Source organism: Eptesicus fuscus, chromosome 3 (assembly GCF_027574615.1).
Source record: "Eptesicus fuscus isolate TK198812 chromosome 3, DD_ASM_mEF_20220401, whole genome shotgun sequence".
Taxonomy (NCBI): domain Eukaryota; kingdom Metazoa; phylum Chordata; class Mammalia; order Chiroptera; family Vespertilionidae; genus Eptesicus; species Eptesicus fuscus.
This window is the reverse complement of record NC_072475.1, coordinates 79117248-79135335: the sequence shown is the minus strand read 5'-3', so window position 1 is coordinate 79135335 and position 18088 is coordinate 79117248. Positions and strand designations below refer to the sequence as shown.

The 18088-nt window shown below is 44.1% G+C and overlaps 1 protein-coding gene across 5 annotated transcripts in view; it reads right to left on the bottom strand.

Moving 5' to 3' along the window:
- Positions 1-18088, bottom strand: part of ST3GAL6 (ST3 beta-galactoside alpha-2,3-sialyltransferase 6) — a 104459-nt gene that overhangs the window by 20523 nt on the left and 65848 nt on the right. For all 5 annotated transcript variants that reach the window (XR_008555601.1, XM_054714031.1, XM_054714028.1 and 2 more), the window contains exons 5-6: positions 10865-10968; positions 9784-9847 (exon numbers count right to left, since the gene is read on the bottom strand). Coding sequence is in view for 4 of the 5 variants with exons in the window: in XM_054714031.1 (XP_054570006.1) it covers positions 9784-9847; positions 10865-10968 (168 nt within the window). In the remaining variant the exon portion in view is untranslated. The remainder of the gene's footprint in view (positions 1-9783; positions 9848-10864; positions 10969-18088) is intronic.

The window sequence follows — 18088 nt, the reverse complement described above, 5'->3', positions numbered from 1 at the left end:
CTCTGGCAGTTCCCACTGGTCCTACTGCCACGTGCCTTGCTACCGAGCTCTGCTTTCATGAGCCTGCCAATGGCTGGTCTACAGGTGGCCCTGTGACCCACCCCTGGGCAGTAAGACATAAGGAAGTCTACTGGATGCTCTGGAAAAGATTTTACTCGCAGCAAGAGCATGACTGAGCAGAACCCTTTCCTTTTATCCACCCCTTCCTTTCTGCTCAGATAACGCTGTGTAATGACATCAAGTTACAGCAGCTGCTGTTTCTTGCAACGAACAGGGGAAGGCAGAGAGCGCCAGAGACGCTGCCACGCCCCAGCAGATACCCATATGTGACGAAAGGAGTGCCCACACCCACGGCTGCTCCACTGAGGTGCAGGCTGTCCTCAGTCCAGCTGTACAACGCACCATTCAGGCCCTGCATGTGTGAACGGGTACTCCCAGGAGCCTGCAGCCCAGTGTGTGCAGCCACAAGCAGGGCGTCCCCCCTCCGCCCCGCCCTGCCTCGCGCCAGAGGAACCACAAGCCTGCAGATCCAGGAACCACATACCTATGCGATGTGGGAGTTCAAGGTCTGCTTCGTTTACCTCACGTTTACTCAGGAAGGTAGTCACTTGCAGCCCAAAGATCCCCAAACACTGTGCAGTGCGCTGCGGGTGGAGCCCTGACTGCTAGTTGTGCCACCCCTTACAGCATCCCTGGGACCGTGGCCTAGTGACCTTTCACCTTTCACCTCAGTCTGCCCTTTTGCGAGTCACTGAGGTTCTTCAATGTTGTTATTCTGTTGCCCGGGACCATTTTCTCCAGCATGTGTGCGGGGTGTCTATAGCTCTACGACAGCCGACTGCGTCACTGCTGCGCCCGTCGCCACACGCCACTCACTCTGTCGCCAGAGAATCACAGCCTTCCCTCCTCTCCCACTCCCCTCCCGGCTGAAAACGCTGCCATGAAAAGAAACCCTGCAAACCAGCAGGGTGTCCAGAGTTTGATGCGGGCGTGGATACCTCTAACAGAGCCCGGCTCTTTTTAATCAAGAGCCAGTAAATCGTTTTTCTTCTTTTTCAGTTGTCCACAAGGCCATGTGCTCGCCCTGGCTGGTTACCAATCTAACCAGTCTCTGCTGACACTGACACCACGGATTCTGCCTGGTGAGCAACCTGGAAGCGTTCACGAAACCCTGCTCATTTAGCACCGGTGCTTCCGTTAGGTCAGATGTTTGTGTCTAGTTACTCTGTAACCACCTAGGCGGGACTCAGCAGTCTTCCGGGACCTGGCATGCTTCCAGAATGGGATGCTGGCGGCTGGGGGTGGGGAGCGAGCTCCTGCCTTTTAAGTGGGAGCTGAGATTTTTGTGATTTGGGGTTGCTGCTGCTCTGGTTGTGGGAGAATGTACTCCCACCGAGGAGAAAGCAGCAGTCCCGGGGACCAGGGTGCAAGCTGGTGCTTAGAAGCTACATAGACAGCCGGGAAGTGCCAGGGCCTTGCAACATGGGCACATTTTTAAGAATTGCTTTTCCGCCCTGGCCGGTTTGGCTCAGTGGATAGAGCATCGGCCTGCGGACTCAAGGGTCCCAGGTTCGGTTCCGGTCAGGGGCATATACCTTGGTTGCGGGCACATACACAGTAGGGGGTGTGCAGGAGGCAGCTGATGGATGTTTCTCTCTCATTGATGTTTCTGGCTCTCTGTCCCTCTCCCTTCCTCTCTGTGAAAAATCAATAAAATATATTTTTTTAAAAAGAATTGCTTTTCTGTGATGCGGTTCCCTTAAAGTATTTCCAATCTTTAGTTAAGTTTTTTAAAACAATATTTTTATTGGTTTTTAGAGAGAGAAGACGAGAAAAGGAGAGAGAGAAACATGGATGAGAGAGTGAAACATTGACTGGCTGCCTCCCGCATGCCCCCCACTGCGGATGGAGCCCACAACCCAGGCATGTGCCCTGACTGGGAATCGAACTGGCACTGGATGATGCCCAACCAACTGAGCCACACCTGCAGAGCTTTCGTGAAGTTTGTAAAACGTGGCCACCTTGTGTGAGCTGTGCTTTAGAGAATAAAGAAAGGAACCCAAGGCCTGAGAAATCATCCGCAGCAGCAGGAGACAGATAAAATGTCAAGAGAACTAGAGTCGTGTCACTCCAAATGGTTTGTCCTAGGCATGGCCTCACGGTGCCCTGGGAACAAGGTACTACAAAGGCTAGAAAGGAAACTAGGTCACCTCAACCATCACCCTCTTTTTTAAAAGCTTTTTATCATTGAAATATAATTCACATGGCATAAAATTCACCATTAGAAATAATAAGATTCAGTAGGTTTTGGCATATTCACAAGGTTGTGTAACAATCACCACTATCAAATACAGAACGTTCATCGCCCTGCAGAGAAACCCCGAGCCAGTAGCAGGTGCGCATCTCTGGCAACCACTAATCTACTTTTTGTCTCAATAGCTGTGTCTGTTCTGGCTCTTTTGCATAAAGGGGATTGTATAACATGTGGTCTTTTGTGGCTGGCTTCTTTCATGGTTCATAATGTTTTCCAGGTTTATCCAGGTCGCAGCATGAGTCAGTACCTCATTCCTTTCCACAACTGAACAACAGCCATTACATGGGCATACATTTATTTACCTGCTCTGCAGTTGTTGGGCATTGGGGGCTCTTATGAATGCTGCTGCTTTGAACACAGATGTGTAAGTCTTATGTTTCCATATGTCTTCAATTTAAGCTTTCTATTTTGAAATGATTCTAGACTCACAGAAAGTTGCAAAATAGCACTGAGAAGTCCTGCACACCCTTCACCCACTTTCCCTGGTTACACTGACTGAGCTATTTCCTATTGAACTTGGCATTGGTATAACGCACGTACATAGTTCTGCCCTCCCTCTGTTACATGAAACCAAGATTTAGAAACTCAAAAACTTGCCCAGGTCACAGAGCAGTGAGTGCTCCCCCGACCCCTCACAAGTACCAACCCCTTCTACTTAGATGGCTTCATGCCCCCCCCCCTTCCTCACCCCCTACCATAAAAACAACAGCCTGATTTTCAAGCTATCCTTTTCTAGCAGGTTATCAGTCCCCTGCTGCCAAAGTTCTGGTCTGACAGCTAATCTATAATGATAAAAACGTAATATGCTAATTAGACCGGACAGCCGGAAGACCTTCCGGATGTCCTTCTGGACGATCTTCTGGACGAAGCCGGGGCTGCGAGGGCTGAGCCCCTTGCACGAATTTCGTGCATCGGGCCTCTAGTATATCCATAAAAGAAGGAACATGAAGAAAGCCACTAATAATTGTTTTCAAATAATTTAGGTGGTGGTAGCACAACATTGTGAATATACTAAATGCCACTGAATTGTTCACTTTAAACGGTTCACTTTATGTTATGTGAATTATACCTCAATTAAAAATACGGTTCGTCAACGTTTCTGAGAGACTTGTTTTCTTTCCCAAACTCAGTAGGATCAGCTGGCGCAGAGGCAGCACTGGGGAGAAGGCCAGTTCGCACACTGACTCTGCCCGTGTGATCTTATCTTCAGGGTGAGAGCTGAGGGGAAAAAAAACAGGTTCTGTGGTATCTGTTCAGAGAAGAGTCTATCAAGATCAGGCATCTTCAAGGGGATAAAGAGAACCTACTTAACATATTTGTGTTTTCAATGAACTGACAACGGGTACTCTGGGGATGTTTTAGTTTAACCCTGTGAAAGTGCTAACCCATCTGGGTAAACATGGTTTGAGGCTAAGGATGAAAGCATAAGCTACATTAAGTAATGAATGGAGCAATGGACAGCCCTGGAAATCCTAAAGAATAGGGCCAAAAGAATGAACAGTTCCCGAATTCTCTTCACCTTCCCTCTCAGGACGGTGCTCAGGTTAAGACAGTCAATGGTGGAGTCTTTTCTCTGCTTATTAGAATGTGAGGGGCACTGGAGCTCCGTGGGAGGCTGGACGCCTCTCGCCTCAGACTTCCATGTCACCTTTCCGGGCCTCAGTTCTCACCGTTAACATGCGGGGGCTGAACTAGATGATCCCCATCTGTCCTGCCTCCGACCATCTCTTTGACTTCACCACTTTGCTTCTGGGTCTGGCTCGTTCGTTCACACAACACATCAAGGGCAGGTCAGCTCAGGTAATTGCGATTTGTTAGGAAACAAGTCAGCAGCCTTAATATTGACCTTACCCCAACCTGCTGGGCTACTGCTTGGGAGAGAAACTCAGAAAGAATATAAAGGAAAAGGCCCAAGATTGCATCCTCCTATCGTGCATTACCCATTTTATTTTATTTTATTTTATTTTTTATTTTTTTGGTACAAACACATACCAAAGAGGTTCATTAAATTAAATTAAATGGGTAATGCACATGTCCTATTGCATATCTTTTCACATAGAACAGAGAGAATTCCAGTCAAAAAATTAGGGGAAAAGGCGATTTTCTAAAATGTGAATGTTTTTCTAACAGAGGTGATTATTAAAAGGAGGCAAATTATTATAATTATTACAAGGTGACAAAAAGCTTTGAAAAAAAAACCACACATGCGTTTTTGTTGAGGTTATTTTGGAGGGAAGTGGGGAGTGGTTATGGAAGGGAGGAGGTGAGAGCAAAGAACAAGCATGGAATTGTTACAGCTCCAAGGCTCTTTCACACAGGTTTTTGGCCAAACACACACACTCCTGTTCCCTTCGCTCTTTATTTCTGGCCCCAAGTTCTTCATGGTCTTAACTTTAGAAAAAGGCTCTCTCTGCCTCGGGGTTACTTTACTAACATTACCTTACAAAGATGGCACAAGTAAGACCTTCATAAGCGATGCCGCCTCAGAATGGTTTACAGCCCCAGTATGTTTCCACAGTTTGCACAGGGTATCCGTTCTCCGAGGGAGAAACCACAGTCGGCTGCTTCCAGCACTAGGCTAGGTAGCTCTCCAGTTACCGGGTAACTGATTCAGGATCCTGACGGTTCCCAGGCACGAACAGGTGGGGACGAGGACAATGGTGGAGAATGCTGATGAAGGCTGCTAGCTGCCTTTCAATAATCATGTTTCCTTTGTTCAGTAAAACAGGACTCTTTGGTGTGTGTTTTTAAGGTGGGCACACAGCCAGGTGGAATAAAGGCTACAATTCCCAGTCACATTTACAGCTAGGTGTGGCTTCGTCATTATATTCCTAGCCAACCGGACATAATCAGCGGTTGCTACTAAATGTTTAAGAACCAGTTCTTTTAGGGAGGGAGAAGCATGACGAGAGATGCCAGGGTTTGGGGTGTTTGCGTTTGTAGTGTTTGCCTATCACCATGGCATAAATCATCCCACCCTGGGTCATTTCAAGCTTCCACCCTGATGGCACAGAATGCGGCGTTGGGAAGACCTGCAGCTCTCACAGGAATGCAATGAAGTAGTATATGTGATTTCTGGAAAAAAGCCTGAAGAAAGGAGGCCAGCCTTACTGGGTGGGGCGTGCCCTTCTCCCTCCCTCCTCCCTGCTGGCCAGAATGCAGACCCTAAGGAGGAAACCCTAAGGAGGAAACTGTGTATAGAGAAATGCAGAGTCACAATGGAGAAGCCTCGGTCCCTGATGCTCAGCTGCTGGGTTGGCCCTGGAATGCTCACCTGCCAACTTCATTTTAATATATACTTTATTGATTTTATTACAGAGAGGAAGAGAGAGGGATAGAGAGTTAGAAACATCGATGATAGAGAAACATCGATCAGCTGCCTCTTGCACACCCCCCACTGGGGATGTGCCCACAACCAAGGTACATGCCCTTGACCGGAATCGAACCTGGGACCTTTCAGTCCGCAGGCCGACACTCTATCCACTGAGCCAAACCGGTTTCGGCCCAACTTCATTTTAAAAACACCTGTGAGAAAGAACAAAACTCCTATCTTGTAAATGCAACTGGTATTTGGAGTGTTCCCATTCCCAGTGGAACCTACCACAACTGAGGGCATCATGCGTGTTAAATAAGATAACTAAACAAAGCTAGTGTCATAACTGGTGGGATCACAAAGGATCCAGATTTGAAACAACAACAAAAAAGAAATGTCTGAACCTTTCTGGAAGGGACTAAGAGGATGGAGGGAGAATCACATATGGGTGAAGAGAGCAGCCAAAGGAAAAGAGATGAGCAAAGATGGCTCTCACCTCTCCGCACCCCAGTCCCTCCTCTCCGGCCTGCAGACCCAGCACAAAGAGTGAGCGATCCCAGGCCAACAAGGCTGCCTCCTCACAGTCCAGGGGCTAGCCTCCGCATACAGTCGGCCATAGGGGACGACTCTCCCACCAGGGGCAGTCCAAATCCTCTGCCCGAGAAAGAGAGACTGTTCTCAGACCTCCTTCTTCCGGAGCAGTTCTGCAAGGTCTGGAGGAGAAACGGTACATGCAGGTCACTCAGGGGGCAGTCTGAATGGACTTGGGCAGCAGGAGGCAGGGTAGCACACCTGCCTTTCTGGAATATATTTGAGATGTATTGCTCAGGCCCAAGCTGGCCTGTTACTGTCTTTGTATTGTACAGTGGGTTCCAGACCAACATTGCATGACTTACTTAAAATATAGGTAAAATTTATTTTTTTAAAATATATATTTTATTGATTTTTCACAGAGAGGAAGGGAGAGGGACAGAGAGCCAGAAACATCAATGAGAGAGAAACATCTATCAGCTGCCTCTTGCACACCCCCTACTGGGGATGTGCCTGCAACCAAGGTACATGCCCCTGACCGGAATCGAACCCGGGACCCTTGAGTCCGCAGGCCGACGCTCTATCCACTGAGCCAAACCAGCTAGGGCTAGGTAAAATTTATTTCTTGTGAACCCTTCTCAAAAGTTAATATGCAAAGAGAAGATAATGTCACAGGTATATTCTTATTGTGGGCGAAAAGGGGGCTCTGCAATAGACCTGACAGGCTCAGGGGGCCACATGGCAGGCCTGACAAGCCTAGTGACCAAAAGTAACCACACACGATCGTCCGATCCCAAATCCCTAACTGGGTAGAGGTCACAGCAGGTAGTCCCGTCCCAGGCCTACAGCTTCCTTAGCAAAGGTCAATCCTCACAAGTGAGCTCTGTCAACTGTTCTTATGCATCTGGGATAACATACCTTTGAAATGTCAGAGTAATTTTCTTTTCTTACCTTTCAAAGACACAACCACCGGCGCCAGAGCACCAGACCACAGAACCCTCACGGTTATCTTATTCCCTGCATACCATCTGTATGTGCCGTAAATGTTCATTATTAACTCTCCTGTACACACCAATGCAAAAGTATGTGTTTCTTCTGTCCTCTTAATCTACTACTAATGGATTGCATGCACCTTCCTTAGATCTCCTTTGATTCTTTTTTTTTTATTAATTTTTTTTAGAGACAGAGAGAGAGGAAGGGAGGGAGGCATGGTGGGAAGGAAGGAGAAGGTGAAGGAAAAAGAGGAGGAGGAGGAGGAGGAGGAGAGAGAGAGAGAGAAAAAGAGAGAGAGGGAGAGAGAGAAACATCAACCCATTGTTCCGATCATCTATGCATTCAGTGGTTGATCCTTAAATGTGTGTCCTGCCCAGGGATCGAACCTGCAACCGTGGTATATTGGGACAACACTCTAACTGAACTACCCAGCCAGGACAAATCTCCTTTGATTGTAAAGTATAAAATAAACATCAAGAGTGCCATTCTCCAGACCAGCTGAGATCTTGCTCTCCAGTATCTGTTGTCAGCTTGGCAAAAAAAAACTCATAAAAATTCTCTACGAGTTTGGGCATTTCCTGACTCAGCCAACATTATCAAATTTCCAAACATTGTCTGTAGGGAACAGGTGTGCACATGTCAAGCAAGCAGCTCAGCAATGCTGAGCATCTGAGTGCATGGTTATGCCACTGTGCAGGGATCCAAAATGGAGTTTTCCATTCGCTCTCCACCTGATGCGTCTCTTACTGCATTTATTCGACTTCAGACTGAAGGACTCTTGTGCAATCTGCATGACTTCCAATCTCTCCTTACCAACCATACCCACCTCCCTCCCAACACTGGAGATGCTGTGAACCTGACCTGAGTTGGAGGTGCAAGTGGGGGGGCACTCTCAGTAACAAAGGGGGGGGGGGAGGCGGGGCAGAGTGACAAGCTCAAGTCAGCAGAGAGGAAGCAGCCTGCCAGTGCATCACATGATAAACACCTGTGCCTGAGAGGTTCTGAAAGCAACTCAATAAAGCACAGTCCAGTTCAGGCGTCCTCAAACTACGGCCCGCGGGCCACATGTGGGTGTTTTTGCCGTTTTGTTTTTTTACTTCAAAATAAGATATGTGCAGTGTGCATAGGAATTTGTTCCTAGTTTTTTTTAAACTATAGTCTGGCCCTCCAACGGTCTGAGGGACAGTGAACTGGCCCCCTGTTTAAAAAGTTTGAGGACCCCTGGTAGTTTTAAGATAAAAAAGCAGAAAGGAAACTTTCATTCACATACCCTCAAGTCTCCTGTCAGTAGTTCACATTTACAGGGCCAAGAATATTTTCAAATATCTGCAGATACTTGCTGCAAATAACTGAGGAATGATCATTATCACTTGTAAATCAGAACTCTAGGCACTGGATAAGTCAATCTAGGTCACATCCTGGCTCAGGCATTTAGCAGGTGTAACAAACACATACAATTGTCTGCCTAGCCTCAGTTTCTCCAGTTAAAATGGAGATTATCAAGGATACTTTTCAGGGTGGTGGTAAAAATTAGAGAGAATTGACATAAAGCACAGATGGATGCCCAAGGTCTGCACAAAAAAATATTCTACAAGTGAGAGCTATCTAAACTTTAGGTGAGAGGAGAATATATGTGGTTGTTGTTGATAGACAATCAAAAACTGAAATTGAGATAGTTTGATGGCATCGTTTTAAATGATAATTAGTACAAACTGAAATGAACCAGCATATAGAACATAATCCACACATCAATAATCTGGGCCCCCAACAGAGGCAGGTGAGATGAACTCAGTCAAAATCTAGCATTGTTCCTCCCTCTCTGTTATGTAAACTCTATTTTCATTTTCACACCTCTGTCCACTAACCCATTTCTGCACCGCCTCCTCCCCCCGCCCCCCGCCCCGCTCTCAATAGCACCTCTGTTCTCTTGTGCAAGAAGGGAAATTCTGCATTCTACTTTTCAATGGAGGTCAGACATTATAGACTATCCATATCATCCCTCTGTAGCTTAAAACTTTGTGAAATAAGTCTACTTCTATAAATTCAACTGACGATTCAATTTCTAGGTGGTGAACTTGACATCAAAATTTTCTAAAAGCTAAATTACCATGTGTAGTCAGAAAGTGTGTATCTAAGCAAGCTGTTTGCTTCGCTCAAATATAATTCTGAATAAAAGGAAGAGAGCTGCTTCTGAAATCCAATATTCAAATGAAACAGAAAGAATCCTTAGGAACAGTTCAGAAAATGTACAGGAAGGTGTGAGAAACAGCCCCCGGAGGGAGGCTGTGAGCTGATTCTCACCCGGGAGGGAGGGGTGAGAATTAATTCTTCAGTAACAAGTTAGAAACGATGAATGTGGGTTAAAAACACCCTGACTTTGCACTGGTATCACCCATCGTATGACTTCTGCAAAGGTTTGAGCCAGCCAATTACATTACAAAGCTTCTAAATTATTTTTGTAGTTTGTTTATTTCAAGTGTTGTTTGTTTATTCAAGAAATAACTTCTAGATGTTTTAGTTATGTACCAATGCTGTGGAATTTTCCCAAGTGATGACATTTTACATCGGGGTGCATGCTTTGAACCACTTCAGCTAAAACTAAAAGTCAAACAGAGGCAAGAAATGAACTCACTTGTCAAACTCATCAAAGAGGTCACAGCTCTGCAGCTTTGAAAGAGCAAGTCGAAAATATTCCGCTAGAAAACAAATGGAGTTCTGTGAGCGAAAGGAATCATGGCTTCTTGGGTACATAGGAAGCCACCTTTACCCCCACTCGTCCCCCAAAGCCATTACAACTGGTGTGGCTACATTTCATTTTTCTTGGGATGAAGATTCATGATACAACTGCATTTAGCCAGCACTACCTAATAGGAACATCACAATGGTCAATGCTCTAAGGACACGAAAAATAAGGGGCTTAGTGGAAAAGCAATCATAAAAAGTAATCCCCAAATTAGCAGAATCAGATAATTCTGAAACTAAAATCAGTATAGAAATCAATATTCAGCAAGTTTAACCTTATTGAATTACCAAATTCTCTGCAATACCCTTTTAAAACACACACACACACACACACACACACACACACACACACACACGATCAAAAAGCAAAATCTAAGACAGAAAACTGTAGGCTTGTCACTTTCTGGGCTTTTAGAGTCTTCCCAAAATGGAGAACATAAAGTTGTGTAAGCCAATCAGGTGTCAGGCAGAGGGGAAAGTGTCTCATTATTAGTGGATGGAATATTTCTCTCTAAATTTAGCAAAAATAAAACATCCACTATTAAATTTTAAATTTTTAATCTAGCTCCTCGGTCAAGGAGCTAGAACTTGCTGATGAAATAAAAGAAAGCTCACAAGTAAAGAGGTGAAATGGGAGATGCGGAGGAAGTTAACACACAGAGTTATCCTGCTAATTCTAATTGGAATAAGGTAAGGCATCAGGACTCATTAACAATATGGTGGCAGAACAAAAGTATAAAGCAGTGTCTTAATAACAACAATAAAAATCTACCTTTTTAATCCTTTTATTCTATCCTGCCTCCAAAGGAGTTATATACTAAAATGGATTCCCTCTTCCCATCCCAAAATTATACTCTTTAGAAATCATTATGAAGGAGAAAGATGAAACGGCCTTATTTTTATATAAACATGCAGTTCACATCAAACACCACTCATTTTCAATAGGGCAAGGTAAGAATAATATTACTGACCTGATGTCCTTATCCCATAGGGCAAATCAAACTTATCGCTACCATATGAGGAAGCAAGCTTTTTAAAATCAGCTGCACAAAGAAAAGGGTGAAACTGTTGAAACCTGGAAGATAAGGATAAGAAATGATTTTCCCAAGTGCACATGACACTGGTAGGCTTTTGAAGTCACAACTGAAAATAACTGTAGCATATTACTCATATTGTTATATAGACTATATAAATGTATAATTATTTTTTAAATTATCTAAAATCACCTTAAATAGTATTTAAGTATTACATAGAACGGGATATGCAATGGAACTACATGACCAGCATAGAAACACTTTCTAGGTAGTGGAACCAAAACTATCTAACAGCTAAGGGGGCGGGGCTTGGGGGAACAAAATTTTAAAACAAACCAACACCAAGTGATAAAATGTTAGCTGCCATATACAGAAAGAAACGAAGGAACTAATAAGGGAAAATAAAAATATTGACGCCAACCTATTCCCAAATGTAAAGGTACTGTATGTATGAATGTGTCAACCATGAAAATAAAGTATACATTAAAATTAGATATAGCGCCGAAACCGGTCTGGCTCAATGGATAGAGCGTTGGTCTGCGGACTGAAAGGTCCCAGGTTCGATTCCGGTCAAGGGCATGAACATTGGCTGCGGGCACATCCCTGGTAGGGGGTGTGCAGGAGGCAGCTGGTCGATGATTCTCTCTCATCGATGTTTCTAGCTCTCTATACCTCTCCCTTCCTCTCTGTAAAAAATCAATAAAAAAAATATATTTAAAAAAAAATTAGATATAGCTAGAAGTAAATTCCGGATGTCATTAAATTAAGATTTTCTCAAGAACAAGAACCACGGGCATTTTTTCTTCCTATTGCTTGTCTGTCCGGGTGCTCTCTCAAACAAAAGAATGTTTGATGAGGGTAGGGGGTGCCTTTGCTTTTTCTCACTTTTAGTGGCTGGCACAGAGTAGGCAGACAACAGACATTTAATACATGACTGAATAAATTCAAACTCCAAACTAATTCTTTATACAATCATTATCTAATAGAAAAATAAAAAAATAAAATTAATTAAAGAAAAGGAGTAGGTAACACTCATACTAAAATGCTATTTTTATCTACCAGAAGAACTGAATGCTACAGAGCAAATCAAGCTAATCCTCCCCCCAACCCCCACACAGAGCCCTCTCTTTCCAGACTCTTCACCTTTGCTTTCTCTTAGTCTAAACACTACAGGTGGAGATCAGCGTGCCCCTTACAGTATATTTCAGAGGCTACATGACAGAATGGAGTAGGGGTGAACAGGCTTAAGTTTATCCTGGCTTTGCCACTCATGAGCCACTAACATTTTTCAGAGCCGAGCTAAAACCTCACATGTACTCAGGCTAAGGAAACAGGTGGGAGACCAGCCCTTCCTGCTTTACACATGATGTGCTTCCCAGATTTAGTTGTCATAGTGATAGCAGCCTTGCAGGTCTAGCCAATCTTGAAAGGTCCTACGTATACCAGGATGGATGCCCAAGTTCAGGATCTGCTCTGAGAAGATGAAGTGTCAGGTCACCTGACTTAAGATTGAGAGGAGACACGAGATCTTCCTAACTTGGGAAAGTGAACCACAGATGACTTTGCATCCAAAGAGCAAGGCAATAAAGGACTCTGTTCTTTGGAATCGGTAGGGGTGATGATATGATGACCAATGACTAATGCCTACTGCCAGTCAAGCCTTGTGCTAGATGGCTTACATTTTATTTCTAAATGAAATAATAGTTTGGTACTATGTCACAAGCAGTGTACATGCTCATTATCAGCCTTATCTGTAATAATTATACGATATATTATATAGTAAATCAAGCTATATATCGTATAAACTCGTATATGTCAAACTCGAGGCCCACAACAAATTTTTGCAGCCCTGCGAATATAACAGTATGTAAGAAACTTTTTAATAGGAGATTAAAAATGGGGGCAGAGTAAGTGGATGCTGCATAGACAAGCTCCCAGGAACAAACTGGTATTACAACTAAAATACAGAAAAAAATGCTGAATAATCAACAGAAAACTCGCAGGAGAGAACCCTGATACCCAAGGACCGAAAGTGGAGACCACATAGAGACTGGTAGGAGGGGCTGAAGCGCGACACAGCTGGCCAGGCGCCCACAGACAGCAACTGAAGTCCCAGAGAGATATCTCAGCTGTGGGGGGTTGCAACTGAGAACTCTGGGATCTAATCCCCAAGCTGGGCCCCCCCAGCAGAGCACCAAAACTGAGGAGGGTACCCACATAACATCTGGCTGTGAAAAGCAGCGGGGCGCTATCTGCCAGAGAGGAACAGCTGAAAATTCAGGCACCCTCTTAAAGGGCCAACACACAAAATTCCTGTGAAGCCACCCACCTTGTGCTCCAGCAGAGGGAGGGTGAAGTGGACTGGAGCTGTGAGGGCAGAAGCCATGACTAGGGACTTAGGGGATAGAGCTCAGAAGACAGACACCTCAAGTTTCCTGGGCTGAGTCATTCCCTCATGCAGCAGAGGACATCTTTCCCACATGGACATTTGCCTTTCCTGGGGAGAAGACAGTTAACACACCCTATTGGAAAACACCTTGCCCTGAGGCCACTTAAGAGATTAAAATTAACAATTAGCCTCCGGGCAGAAGCAACTGTCCCACCCTGTTGAAAACAACTCTCACCACACCTGAGGATGATTGCCTGGGGGGCAATTGAAGTCAGAATCCTATCAGTCTGTAAGCAGAGGTAGTCTCTAGAGGCTTTGAGTCTTTGCCTGATCTAATTAGTCAGAAACAGCCTTTAACACTGTCCTGCACTAGAGATTGAGAGGTGTAGAGGATCTACCTAATACATAGTCACAAACCCAAACAGAAAGGCAAAATGGGGAGACAAAAAAACAACCCCCAAGTGAAAGAACTAGAGAATTCTCCAGAAGAATAGATAAATGAAGCAGAGATAAGAAATTTAAATGAATCAGAGTTCAGAGTACTGATGGTAAAGATGCTCAACAGCATGAATAAAATATAGTAACTATGAAAAATAACAGTCTGAGATAAAGAATGACATAACACAAATGAAGTACACATTGGGAGGAATACACAGCAGATTAGGGGAAGCTGAGGATCGAATTAGTGAATTAGAAGACAGAGTTGAAAATATCACTCAATCAGATAACCAAAAAACAAAAAAAAAAAAACAAACAAAAACAACAACACAGGAGGACAGCTTAAAGGAGCTGTGGGACAATGTTAAATGTAAAAATATTAGAATATCAGGTGTACCAGAAGAGGCAGAAAGGTAAAAAGGCATAAAGAAGGTGTTTGAAAAAATAATGGCAGAAAACTTCCCTAACCTGGTAAAGGAAAAAGTCACACAAGTCCAGGAGGCACAGAGAACCCCAAACAAGAAGAACCCAAGCAGGCCCACGCCCAGATAAATCCTAATTAAAATGCCAAAAATTAACATCTCTGTGGCTGTTGCGGACGTGGAGACCACGCCATCTTGAGAAACAGAGCTGCCTGAGACTCGGATCCTGGCTTCTGACACAAACCAGGACCCTGCAGCCACTGGGGACAGAGAACTGCTATCACAGCTTCAGACCAACAAACAACAAGAATCCAGACATCCCGGCAGAATTCCGTGAGTCAAAGAGCCTACCCCCTCCCCGCAGGCGCGCAGACAGCGCCATTTTAACTGATAGATCCGCCTCTCGCCCAAGCCGCAGAGCTTTGCGCAGGGACTGGCTCCCCCTCAGGGAATTTGGCGCGGGCGTGCACACAGGAGAGAATCAGCTCCCTGTTGGGGAAATCTGTCACTGCGCACAGAGGGCTCCCCTTCGGAGAATTTGGGGGAATTTGGCTTGCGGGTCACAGCTCTCCCTTCAGGGAATCTTAGTGCTTGCACAGAGGGGCTTTCCCTTTGGGGAATTTGGCGCGCAGGACAGACTCCGCCCCCCTTCCGGGACTCCGGTAGAGTGCACAGAGCCAGCTCACCTTCAGGAAATCAAGAGTGTGCGCCCTAGCCGGTTTGGCTCAGTAGAGAGAGCACACACAGGTCGCAGCTCCACTTCAGGGAATTTGGCACACCGGACACAGCTGCCTGGGATCCCTGACTCACAGCGCATTCACACTAAGAGCCAGCGACCCCAATTGTTGGTGCATGCACACATAGGGACCCTGAGTCTCAATGAGAAACCGCACAAGGCAACAGAGACTCTGACACTCTAGTCTTGGTGCAGACACAGGGAAACTCTGACTCCTGGCACATGCTAAGGATCTCATTTTCGGCACATACCAACAGTGTGGTGCAGACAGGGACCCTGAATCTAAGTGTGCACACGAGACCACACGGAACAGTGGGGACACTGACCCTGGGCAAGTCTGGTTCCCACCAACCAAAGGCAGCCACACGTCCTAGTGTCAGAGCACTTCTGTGAAACTCGGGTGGAGCGAAGTCCCCACAGCACACGGCCCAGGTCCACGCAAACGGAAGCTTGAGCTTTCTGGTGATAGCCAGAATGGGGAAACGAAATAACTCACAGAGGAAAGAAAATGTGGAGTCGCCAAGAAAGGAAATCAGTGAAACTGAAGCTTGCAACATGACCGAAAAGGAGTTTAGAGTAATGGTCGTGGAATTTATACTTCGGATGGATGAGAAAATAAACAACTTATGCAAGAATCAGGAAGAAATGAAAAGTGATATAGCTACAATCAAAAACACCATGGAAAGTTTCAACAGTAGACTACAAGAAGCAGAGGACCGAATTAGTGAGTTAGAAGATCAGGTACAGAAACAAGCTCAATCTCAACAGCAATTGGAGAAAAAAATTGAAAAGCAGGAGGAAAGCCTAAGGGAGCTTCGGGACAACATGAAACGAAGTAACATGCGTATAATAGGGCTGCCAGAAGGACAAGAAGAGCAGCAGGGATTAGAAAATCTATTTGAAGAAATAATGACAGAAAACTTCCCGGATATGGGAAAGATAAAAGTTACGCAAGTACAGAGAGTCCCAAGCAGGATCAACCCCAAAAGACCCACACCAAGACATGTCATAATTTCAATGGCAAATATAAATGATAAAGAGAGAATCTTAAAGGCGGCAAGAGAGAGACAGAGAGTTACCTACAAAGGAACACCCATCAGATTGTCAAATGATTACTCAACAGAAACACAACAAGCTAGAAGTGAATGGACGGAGGTATACAAAGTGTTGCAAAGCAAAGGACTGAATCCAAGAATACTATATCCTGCAAGACTATCAATCAAAATTGAAGGGGAAATCAAGAGCTTTGCAGATAAAAAAAGGCTTAAGGAGTTTATCACCACCAAACCAGCAATGCAAGAATTGCTAAAGGGAATACTGTAAAAAGAAGAAATAAATAGGTAAGAAGGAATATAGACACAAAAATAGATATGACCACAAACAAATACCTTTCAGTAATATCTTTAAATGTAAATGGACTAAATGCTCCAATCAAAAGATATCGAGTAGCTGAATGGATAAAAAAACACGACCCATATATATGCTGTCTACAAGAGACCCACCTCAGAACAAGAGACTCACACAGATTGAAAGTGAAGGGATGGAAAAATATCTTTCAGGCAAATGGAAATGAAAAAAAAGCTGGGGTAGCAATACTTATATCTGACAAAATAGACCTCAAAGTAAATGCCATAACAAGAGATAAAGAAGGCAACTTCATAATACTAAAGGGAGAAATCCAACAAGAAGAAATAATTCTGGTAAACATATATGCTCCCAATATAGGAGCACCCAAATACATAAAAAAACTCCTGGAAGATTTCAAGGGAGAGATTAATAGCAATACAATCATAGTAGGAGACTTTAATACCCCACTATCACCACTGGACAAATCCTCTAAACAAAAAATCAGCAAAGAAACAGCAATCCTAAATGAATCACTAGACCAGATGGAATTAATTGACATCTTTAGAACATTTCACCCCAAAGCCACAGAATATACATTCTTCTCAAGTGCACATGGGTCATTTTCAAAGATAGACCATATGCTGGGTCACAGGCAAAGTCTCTTCAAATTCAAGAAGATAGAAATTATATCAAACGTCTTCTCAGATCACAGTGGCATAAAACTGGAAATCAACTACAATAAATACAATCCAAAGAAATCAAACACTTGGAGACTAAACAGCATGCTATTAAACCATGACTGGGTCACCAGAGAGATCAAGGAAGAAATAAAAAACATCATGGCAACAAATGACAATGAAAACACAACAATCCAAAATCTATGGGACACAGTGAAAGCAGTCTTGAGAGGGAAGTTCATAGCTCTACAAGCCTATTGCAAAAAACAAGAATCAATGGTAATAAATTACTTAACCCTACAACTCAAAGAGCTAGAAAAAGAGCAGCAAGAAAAGCCCAGTGTAACCAGAAGGAAGGAAATAACAAAGATCAGAGCGGAGATAAATGACATAGAGACCAAAGAAACAATACAAAAGATCAACAAAACCAAGAGCTGGTTCTTTGAAAGGATAAACAAGATTGATGGACCTCTAGCCAGGCTCACCAAGAAGCAAAGAGAGAGGACCCAAATAAACAAAATCAGAAATGAAAGAGGTGAAATAACAACAGACCCCGCTGAGATACAAAGGATTGTTACAAAATACTACGAACAACTCTATTCCAACAAACTGGACAACCTGGAGGAAATGGACATATTCCTAGAAAAATATAACCTCCCAAAAATCAATCAAGAAGAATCTAAAGAGCTCAATAGGCCAATAACTATGGACGAAATTGAAGCAGTCATCAAGAAGCTTCCGGCAAACAAAAGCCCGGGGCCTGATGGCTTCACAGGAGAGTTTTACCAAACATTCAAGGAAGAACTAAAACCTATCCTCCTCAGACTATTCCAAAAAATTCAAGAGGAAGGGACACTTCCAAGCTCCTTCTATGAAGCCAGCATCACCCTAATACCAAAACCAGATAAAGACAACACAATGAAAGAGAATTACAGACCAATATCCCTCATGAACATAGATGCCAAAATCCTCAACAAAATTCTAGCAAATCGGCTCCAGCAGTACATCAGAAAGATCATACACCATGACCAAGTAGGATTTATCCCAGGAATGCAAGGATGGTATAATATCCGCAAATCAATAAACGTGATACATCACATAAACAAATTGAGAGATAAAAATCACATAGTCATATCAATTGATGCAGAAAAA